The sequence below is a fragment of the Drosophila nasuta genome, chromosome 3 (genome assembly GCF_023558535.2).
Source record: "Drosophila nasuta strain 15112-1781.00 chromosome 3, ASM2355853v1, whole genome shotgun sequence".
NCBI lineage: Eukaryota > Metazoa > Arthropoda > Insecta > Diptera > Drosophilidae > Drosophila > Drosophila nasuta.
Genome location: NC_083457.1, coordinates 51572642 through 51583750, shown reverse-complemented (window position 1 = coordinate 51583750; position 11109 = coordinate 51572642). Strand labels below are relative to the sequence as shown.

Below are 11109 nucleotides of genomic sequence, written 5' to 3'. Positions count from 1 at the left end.
TTTATTGTTTCAATTTTTTGTACTTTAGGTACAAAGTTTATGCTAAGTAAAATTATACAAACAATTAAAAATAGACCTCAGTCGGTGGGACATCCTTCAAATGGCCAACGTTGCAACGTTATATTCTAACAACTATTAGGATATGTTTCCATCCATTATGGATCTTGTATCTGGTCCGTCACTTAATTAAACTTGTGTTTCTTTTTAAGATGTGCGCTAAGGAAATTCGCCGCTGCAAAGACCTTGTCGCAGTTTTGCACACCACATGCCAAGCGCTCGAAAGCAACGCAGTTAGCAAAGTGGCCAACAAAGTCGTTGCTCTGTGTGAAGCTCTGTGAGCATTCGCGACACTTGAGATGGCCCGAATGCTTCTTACGGATGTGGGAATCCAAACGCTTGCGGGTGCTCACCACTTTGTTGCATTGACTGCAGGACAATGCGGAGCTGGTATCGATGCTGTCCTGTGACATGGATTCGAGCATTTCACGGCGATGTGGCAATGGATTCGAATTCACCTCCTCGAATAGTATGATATCATCGTCTATAAACTCTTCTTGTTTTGACTTCTTGAGCGGGCTCTGCTTTGTGGTCTCATCTTCGTAGTCCTCATCGATAACAAGCTTTGGCGATGATTCCGATAGCTTATGCTTGCGTTTGTTTGACTTTTTGGGCGTCTCGGAGGTAGATTCATTGCCATTGTTTATCAACAACTGTGATGTGTCGAGTGTATCCTTCTTGCGCTTCACCTTGTTTGGAGTGGCGATTGGTGTGTTCTGTGGAGTGGCGAATCCATCTTTGTCCTTCTTCGGTTTGGTCTTCTTTGGTGTGCCAACGCTTAGTGCCGGAGAGGCTAGCACCTCGCCGTCTTTCTTGGCCTTCTTCTTCGGCGATTCAGTATTTAATGGTGTAATCTGTGAGGTGTCAATTACATCAATGTCTTTCTTGGATATGTTTTTCTTCTCCTCCTCAATTGCCGTGCCATTCTGCAGATTGGCTGCGTTCTCTTTGTTGTTGTTGTCACTCAACTTGGCGATCTTTGGCGATGACTTGAGCGACTCGGTGATTAGCTGCTGAGTTGATTTCTTTGGCTTTTTTAGGTGTCACATCATCACTGTTCATTTCATCAAGGACTTGCGGCAGTTTTTTGTTCTTGGCCTGCGACATTCCAGCTAAAGCGATGCTGACATCAACTGTCTTGCGACGAGCCGCAATTTTTGCTGGTTTTTTTAATTTTCTCGCCACCTTCCATGTTACCTAGTAGTGCACGCTCGTCGATAGTCTTGCGACGGCGCGGAACATTCAACTCCGCCCCTTCGCCATGCTTCATTTTTATATGCTTCCCCATGGTGCTCTTGTGCATAAACTCAGATTCGCATTCAGGGCATTTAAAGATCTTAGGCTTCTCAATGTTATGCACAATCGTCATGTGCTTTTGGAAGGCCTTAATGCCTTTGATGTCTTCGTGGCAAATATCGCATTTAAATGAATTGATTGACACCGGTTTCACCTTTAGAGGTTCGCCAGGTTTTGGAGTGGATGAATTGGTGTCCTGAACGGCAAACGTAAGCTCTCCATTCTTTAAGCCTTTTGGTTTTGGATTCAAAGCGGTCAGCCGCGCAAGTGTCACATCGGGTGCTCCCTTCTCCTTCTCCTTCTTATTCTCTTTCTCCTTCTCCTCGACCATTCCATGTGTTAGCAGGTGAACTTTCAAAGTTTTAAGTAAACCGAAACACTTGTGGCACTTCGTGCAATCGTAGATGCGAGGGCGCTTCTGGTCATGTATAGTTTTCATGTGAATCTTCATGGGATTGGGATATACGGATTTAAAATCGCACAATTTACATTCGAAATTGGTGGCAATATTCCTCTTCTCTTCGGGCCCCTTGGTAGCCTCTTCCTCTTCATCGCTGCTGCCGTCGCTATCAGAAATATGATTTACACTGTTGCCAAACAATTGACTAAAGGCTGTGCTCTTGTTAGCAGCACCATCAGCTGGAGTTAATTTTATCACGTGCTTCAAACTTTCGTTCAGTTTAGAGGGACCTCCAGTGCTGAAAAGTTGTTTTTTTGGAGATTTGTCCAATTGCTTTTTAAACACCGTTGAAGTTCCATTTGTGGCCGCCATGTTTTTGGATGGTGAATTAAATATCTCTTGACGTGTCGGTTCGTCAGGCTCCTCTGGCTCAGAATCACTTGGCACCTGTATAGGTTTATCATTAATTTCAATATTGGTCTTATTGGCAACACCAGCCTGATTTTTAGGAAGCGGCACCAAATGGTTGATCATTTCACCGGCACGCTCGATGACGCCGCTTGTGGCATGTAATGTTGAAATGCACATGGTGCACAGTTTGATGGGCGTATTTGTTGGTATCTGTAATGTTGTCAAGATTACATATGCAACCACATGGGAATGAAGCAACTTTCTATTTCTCATCTATTCGACTGTACTTACTTCGAGTTTGGTGATAATTTTAAGTATGTCAACAATCTTAAACCCCGCGAAATGTTTGCGGCCTGAATAGATCTGGCTGCTATCCTTCTCAGTTTTGCAATAGTCGCAAACTGCCACCGCTTTCTTTACATTTCCACTCATTTTTTAAACTAATTTTATTATATTTTTAGTTGGTTGACAATATATTTGGCGCAGCACGTTTCTCGCCTTCTTCTTTCACGAACAATGTGACCGTCCGATGTTTACGTTAAGTTGGCGCAAAGGCAGTATCAATGAAACGCTGTTAATAGCAAAAGCAGAAGAAGAAGAAAAGTGGGACCGTGCTGTTAATAGCAAAAGCAGAATAAGAACAAATTTAATTTGTTACATCAATGATTTAATTTACCTGTTTAAAGTTCAAAATATTTTGAATATTATAACTCACTATACTATGATGTTATTTACTAATTTTTCTTGCTTTATGAAATCATCGATGTTTGCTACGTTCGTAAACATTTTGAAATATTTAGCCTACTCGATAAGCGCTTTGGCACCTATCGATTTTCGAACTGGTTCTTGGAACTATTGTTATCGAAGCGCTATACAAATATACCAATATACCAGAGTGTCACCACCCGGTCACACCTATATATTAGATAAATAAAACGGTTTTTTGAATAAAAGAACACTGTGAAATCTTCAATTAACTTCAGTTAATAAAAATTTCTGAAAATTCACTTTTTATTACAAACTGTTTAAAACGACTTGAACTTCGAAAAAATTAAAAAGTGATACACAATAGGTCGGCTAATCAAATGAGCATGTTGGCGTTGTCACTTAAGTAGTGCCTACTCAATTAATGAGTATATAGAAGTCATCGCCCCAGGGCAAAAATACCTTGTTACCATTTCAATTAAAGCAGAAACGTGTCAGTAAATGCAGAAGCTTATCTATCTCTCTGGGCCAGTTGTGTGCTCGGCTTGGCACTCGTTAAGCCTAATTGTCGCCACATTTGGCACTTGACGCAAGAGTCGTTGGACTTTTCGAGGCAGCCGCCGGACTGTTTCCATTTGCATTATTTTTCTCTTTTTTTTGGCATGGAATTCAGATTCCGATTCCGATTCCGCTTGACAGTAATTACGTCCGAGTGGCTCAAGTTCGCAAAATACAATTTTTTTTTTGTGATTTTGATTTTAATGAAGGCCAAGCAAACAATTGCTTGGCTCCTAATGCCTGCGAACAAATTGTTGATTGATTTCTGGCAAGCGAAATCAATAAATAAAAAACAAAACGAAACGAAAAAAAGTGAGCGCCAGCACTTTACGAGTACAGTAGCGATTTGCTGCCATTGCCAAGCACGGCATATTAACTATTTCAATTGATGTGTCGTGCGAATTGTTGTTTGGGAGGAAATCAAACATTTTTGTGATATGCTTAAGCAATTGGCCACATTAAGAATTTAACTGTGATTGGCGGTGGTTTCATCTCTCTGATGTTGCCTTCAACATCACTTTTGGGAGTTATACTTGAACTCGAATTTAGAAATGAATTCAGCTGAACATCAAAGCGATATTCTTCATTTTGATTGTTAATTAATTAATGTTTTGCTACTGCCGATCTTGGTATTGGTTGTAATTGAGTCTGCTGTGCGGATGGCTGAGCTATTGTAAACTTGATTTGCTTAACCCGATCAACGTCGACTGACCTCCAGGCGTGTGGTTGCTTTGCCCGTTTTCTTCTACAACATTTTGTATTGCGGTTGGCATTGTTAGTGTGTGTAAAGGCAGAATACTCTATAATAGAAACCGAAATGGATATAGAAATAGAAGCCGAAACAGAGCCATAGTCACAGTCAGATTCACAGTCAGAGTCAGAGTCAGTGGCAGAGTCAGAGTCAGAGTTTCTCTAGCTGTGAAATCTGCCAAAGCAACAACGGCCCCAAGGCCAAGCAAATTACAACAGCTTGACTGGCGGTCGTCCGGCTATGGTTAAAGCTGTTTGGTTTATGCCGTAATTGAGTTCATTATCATAATAACCCATTGACCAACTTGTCAACTCAACAATAGCTGTAAACTTGGCCAGCTACCAAAAGCTGAGGGCGTCCGAGGGGAAGAAGCTTATTCTTCTTTTTTTTTTGTTTAGGGTGGGTGAAACAAAACATGAATATTCTACTCTATATACTCTATTTGACGTCATCGTATGAAGATTCGTTTTGGAATTTTTTGGCATCGATACACGAATTTGATTAATTGTCGGAGAGCCAGTGACATTAAATGCTGCGTTCAAGCAATAAATTTAATTAATACAATTAAACGATTACAGAATTAATGGAGTGTCGTTAAGCATAAACAACAAAATCGTGTGCACACTTGACCCAAACTTTTTATGCCCATTTTAAAGGCTATGCGGGTTCGAGACTCAAGTCGAATCGGAGTCGAAGTCGGAGTCCGATTGAGTTCTAAGCGGAGCCTAATTTTCGCTACCAACCGAATGCTGCTCTTTGGCACTCAATGCAAAAAACACAACTCGTCCATAAACCTTTAGTTTGTATTTCTATTGTCGACTTCCCACAGTTGCGGAAGTGTTGAGCCAAGTTAAACTCAAAGTTAGCTAATTGTTAGCCATTATGTCTTTACATTTATAAATAAAAACCTTAATTCGCTGTGGAGAATTATTTTAAAAATAGCACTCTGCGTATTCCCCTCTGTACATTTTTATACCTGTACTTGGATCGAATATCTAAAAATAAGCGATGAATAAGAAAAGAACAACGAACAGTCGACGCCGAAGAAGAAGAAGAAGACGAAGAACAATAACAAATAAAGATAATGAAATTGATCGTTTATTTTGCTAATAAATCTGTGCATCAAATTTTATTAACAAACATTATGAAATGTAATTACAAAATCAATTTTAAGCCACAGAGCTTTCATCACCACGATTGCCAGTGTTGGAAAACACCAAACAACAGCGTTCCAGTGACCTGTTTTATGTTCCATTCCAACTCATTAAGTGTTGAAACAAATGCGGAAGCCATAAAAGATAAAAAAAACATTGAAATCTATGAATCAAAACTACATTGTAATGTTATTTAATTATTTTTGATCTATTCTAAGACAAAAAAGAAGAAGACAAAAGAGAAATAAACAGCCTCCATAAAAGACAAACAAATGGCATAACTTATCAAACTTCTCACTTCAATAACAAAAGGCAAAATATCGAGGAACCAGAATCAATAAGAAATACACCTGATGCCGCTGTCGATGTCGAAGTCGACGTTGAGTCGATGTCGATGCCTCTGACAATATCATTAACAACAAAGAGAACTGCGCCAAGTATGACAATAATAATATAAAATTTGCCAACATCATTTTGCAGCGATTAATGAAAAGCAAACGCAGCCAAAAATAGAAAAAGTCAATGGGCAAAAAAGCCATTCAGCAAATGTGTTAAAAGTTTGCGAATAAAATATTTAAGAAGTTCGCATTGTTCCAGTTCTGCTCTACACAACAAATTCGGGTAATAAAATTGTAGTAAAAAAAGAAGGGAATAGATCAAAGAGATTACTAATTAGATTGAGAGCACCATTAACTTGATTCTTCAGTCACTCTGCAAAAACAATAGAGAAAGCTAAAATTTATCAATTAAAATAAAATTATAAAATGAAGTGAAAAAAGAGTGTATTTAATATTAAATAACTTTTAATTGTAGAGGAGATCTTTCCGTTGGTTGATGTAAAGAAATTACATATTTAAAATATTATTCAATATGTTTGAGTTCCCCTTACGAATTTTCATTAACACTAATGATATATTATTAAAATATATATTAAGAGTTTAGAAAAAACAATTAAGAAATTATGGTCTGAAGAAATGTTTAAAAAAATTGAATACACATTTCAATATTGCTAAATTAAGAATATTGCATAATTAAAAATCGCTAAGTAAGAAATTAAAATGGCCAACATTTAAAGTAAACAATTGTTAACATATTGCAAAGTTTTTTTTTTTTAACGAAGTAATAAGTTCATTTTATAAGACTTTCCTTTCAATCTCATTTCTTCTTTGCAATACAAGTTTTCTCCCTACTCCTGGCTGTTATCGATAGCTGTTCTCTCATTTAAATTATCGGTATTTTTCTTTCACTAGATATTACTCTAATAATCGATTTCTTTGTGATTTAATGGTCACACAATTTTGACAGTTTCGTTTACAAATTCATATTGCATTTTAAATAATAATTTACACAGATTTAGTAATTATTATAGTAACTAAACAACCAAAATGTAATATATTAGTATAGGGTATATAATAGCTAACCAGTATTTAGCTTATTAAGCGATTTAGTGTCCATTTAGCATGTTAACTACCTTGCACGGCATAAATCATGGCAGTTTATAATCCAACTAAATTTAATTGGCTCCCTAATGAAAATGGAACCACTCCGTTACTAGTTACTAGCCCGAGAGATACGACGAGTACAAATACATATGTATATACAACATACTTCCGGGTTGAGTGAGTTTTAGGGCGTCAAAATTGCCTTTGGCTTCGGGTCGCGTGGAGTTTTGAACTTGGGTGCCGCTTGAAGAAGAAGAAATAAGCGAATATTAAATACACGTATGTATTCATTAGTTAATTGTTTTGTTTTGCTGCTGTGACAAATAATTTGTCTAACCCCCCGCAATCCCTCTCCACAGCCCGCATGAACTGTGATTAATGATTGTTTGATCTTTTTTGGAATATTTCGGCAGCATGCCAAAAAGCTGCAAAATATCGAATGGATGCTGCTGCTGCTGTCGAATTAGCCTTAATTGTTTGACGGCATTTTGCTGTCATCATTTTTTCAGAGGAGGGAACTTCAAACTCCGGATTGAAGCTAACCGGATCGCAAAACGCACAGCAAATTGGGCGTTGTGTGGAGCTGTTTGCTCCGGGCGAAGTCCACATACAATTCACAGTTTCGGTTTTGGCGGCATTTTGGATGTGTGTATGTTGAGAGAGGAAAGCCGTAATCTGTGGTTCCGCATTGCTGTCGAATCAATAAATCATCGTCAGTGCAATTAACTGTTAACTGTTGCTGCGTTAGTCATGAACTAGTATTAATAATAATATTTAGAATATCTTTTAAGTATTATTTGAAATTCCATGCGAAGCGTCTTCTCAAATCTATTACGCAAGGTGCCTTCCAAGTGGAGCATACTCGTAAAGCAGACGACGACGACGACGATGACAATGACGATGACGATTCGTGCTGGGTTTTTTTTTTGCTTCGAACAAAGTGTTTCAGAATTTCTAATGAGCTGAGGAACCTTCGGCTGGGCCTAGCTCAGTGGGTCTAGTCTGTGTTACTTCTAGAACTACTCGCGCTCAATGTTGTTGTTAACCGAAACAATAATTGTCAGGCATAATGATAAAAGCAGCAGCAGCAGCAGCAACGATAATAATGGCAGACACAATTACCCATATTTTTGTTTAATGTTTTCGCGTTTTTGTTTTTGTTAAGGCTACGTGCACGAGGGAAGTTCAATGTCATCTTGTGCTCAGCCAGCTACACAGGAAGCATTAACTTGATTTCAAACTCAACTCAAATTGAATTCATGCCGCCTCAACCCTGGCCACCTTATCAATGCCTAGCCCCAGCTTATCAATATCAGCATATCAATGCCTCGAGATCAGCGTCGAGAATTGAATTTTTAACTGTCATTTAGCGGTTCAGCTTGTGTGCTACCGTTTTTATGTTCGCGCTTTTTTTATTCGCATAAAAGCTCAATTAATTATTGAGTCAGATCTTGAAATGGTTTTTTTTCGTTTTTGCCATCTGTTTTTTTTTGTTAGCATCAAATTTCGAAATTCGATTTCTGCACGCTGTTCATTAAGATTGAAATTTATGAATGATTTCTAGTGTCAATCGTGGCTTATCGCATATTACAAATGCTCAACTCGTTGGCAATACTACGAGCATAACAATCATTTCGCATTGTAAATGTCTCTGTCTCTATCTCAGTGGATTCATGTGGACATCAATCATCTGTGAATTGTTCAGTTCAGTTCGGTTGCAATTTGCCAATTGAGGACAGCTTAGGCTTATAAAATTAGGCTATCTAAACGTGGCCTTAACTACACACATACGTTGTCCACTCCCACAATTTTTGGTTTCAACTACTGCGATTTTATAATATCAATAACATATCATCAAATTATTGCAACTTATTTTGGCGGTTGTTTGGGACATGCATGAAATAATATTTTGTTGTCACTCTACTGAGACTCTGAAGTTATTCATTAAACAAAAATACATTCATAAGTAAATCTGCAGAATATTTTTTGGATTGTTCTAGCCACCTAATAAATATTGAGAATAATTCAATTCGTTTAAATATTACAGAATTTCAATTACATACATAATTCTATTTACGAATAATATATTAGATGAATTGCAAATTTCCAGTAAATTTGAAATTGGAGCATTTTATAAATGCAAGAAAGTAAGAAAGCTACAGCTACCGATTATGAATAAAAGCAACTATGCGGTATTAATCTTAAAATATTCCAAATTAATATACCACAAAAATACTAAGACATAAGAAGGGCGATATTGGTTATACATAGTACAACCTCTAAAAAATATACCAACTTTAATATACTGCAAAAATACTCAAATATACCAATCGACATATTTGGTATATTGGCATATCACTACATTTAAAGTATACCAAATTAATATACCCCAATATTGATTACATTTCAAATATACCATTGAGTACAAAATGTACCACATTGTCACCCAATTTAATCTTTTAAATATTTGCCAACAATCTTAAACAAATTGTGATCTTTATTTGATTAAATAATAATATGTAAATGTTGCTGAAATTTTTTTTCTACTCATTTGATGATAGTTAAAAATTATTATGTTTTAGTGTTTATGTAAGATTTTATATAAATTAGAAGAATATTTTTGGTATATATTTTAGTCATTAGAGATATAACAATAATAATTTCCAATTACATTACAAATGTAGAGTTTTCCTCCAGTTATTAATTAAAGTCTGCCCATTTGATAAATGCCAAAAATGATTCAAATTCGTTTAAACATTTTTAAACAACTTTATATAAACCGAATTCTATGTCAGGAATCTTTTTATATTTTTTGAATCTTTACGATATTCAAATATTTTTAATTTTATGCACTATAAAAGTAGAATTATCTATCTAACTAAATTGGAAATACATTTTTAGAATATTCAATGCATATGCAACACTTTTCATAAATATCAAAAATTCTTAAAAGGGTTCATTTATTTCAAATTTTGTAGCGACTTTAGTGTACTTGTTAATTCAATCATATTCGAACGAATTAATTGTGCTTATTAAACAGTCGCCTTGATTGGTCACCATCGACGCTTTACTTCCGGTAGTGCAACACTCATCGCGCGCACTTCAGTTGAACAGTCATAACAAAAGACTTAGGCAACGAACTTGCTGTGCCACGTTCTACAATATAAAGTATGAAAAGCGCTGACAAGACGCTGACCTCTGGCCAAGCGCAGGCAAATAAACAAACTGGCAACTGAATTCGGTAGCTAAGCAAACGCATCGCTCGCTCTTCAATTCAATTGAGAGCTTTGTCACGTATGCGTAAATCGAATTAAAAATCGAATTAAATGAACTGAGACTGCGACTGCGACTGAGAATTTCGATTGTACGTGACAGCAGCAACAGCAACATAAGCAGCAGCAGCTCCCTAATGTACAGATACAATATGGACTGTGCCACGTCATCAGGTGCACGTCATCGACAACGGAATGCAAGGCAACTAAAATTCGTCTCGCTCTTCGTCTAGACTTTGCACGTACAAAAAACAAAAAAAAACACAACTAGCTAAATTTGAATTAAATGAAAAATTGATGAGCTGCAGGCAGAGGGCAGCGCTGCTCTCTGCTCTGCTGTAGTTGTTGTTGTCGTCGAATTTTCGAAGCTTGTCGCGTTTATTTGGCCATTAAACGCCTCGAGTGTCGTCCCATTGAGCGACAGTTGACTTTTGTCGTTGCCCGACTCCGGCGGTTCATCACTTTTGTGTCTCTTTTGTCGCGCAATGTTGTAAGCAAACCAAACACAAAAAAATAAACAGTTAACGAACATAAAATTCCTGTTACAAGGCGTGGTAATAAACTGCAAATTCATTTGCCAAAAGTGTACAAGAGAAAAAAAAAACCCAAACAAAAAATAAAGTGAACTCCCCAATCAACAAAACAAGAAAACTCTAAAAGTAAAAAGGCAAGTATAACTAACTTCATAATGATGTGCAAAACACCCACAAGAAAAACAATACAATAATTTGGCAATATAAAAGCGAGAAGAAGAAGTAGAAGAAGAAGGCAGCATCATCAACAAAACGAAGTTTATTAGCAGCAATTTATGCGTATTTATAAATAAAACTACAATATTCATAATTTAATTATACAATTTGATGGGTACGTTATAAACAGCGCGACATGAGACTTCAGACGAAAATGCTAGTCTCGAAAATAGCCATAAGAAAACTGGAAATCATTTATAAACAATCGCGTTCATTGACCAACAACCACAACAACGTCACGCTCAGATCTCCTCCAGCAAGCAACAAACGCAACACTATCAACCACAACAGCAACAACAACAACAACAACAACA

At 36.9% G+C, this 11109-nt stretch overlaps 1 protein-coding gene across 1 annotated transcript; it reads right to left on the bottom strand.

Moving 5' to 3' along the window:
- Window positions 1-11: 11 nt before the first annotated feature.
- LOC132788304 (zinc finger protein indra) lies at window positions 12-2918 on the bottom strand. Its single transcript, XM_060795637.1, has 4 exons — window positions 2841-2918; window positions 2456-2778; window positions 1190-2374; window positions 12-1100 (listed from the first exon to the last, which is right to left on the bottom strand). Exons 2-4 carry the CDS (start codon window positions 2594-2596, stop codon window positions 183-185), a joined length of 2244 nt encoding a protein of 747 aa, XP_060651620.1. The 5' UTR covers window positions 2597-2778; window positions 2841-2918; the 3' UTR covers window positions 12-182.
- Window positions 2919-11109: the final 8191 nt, after the last annotated feature.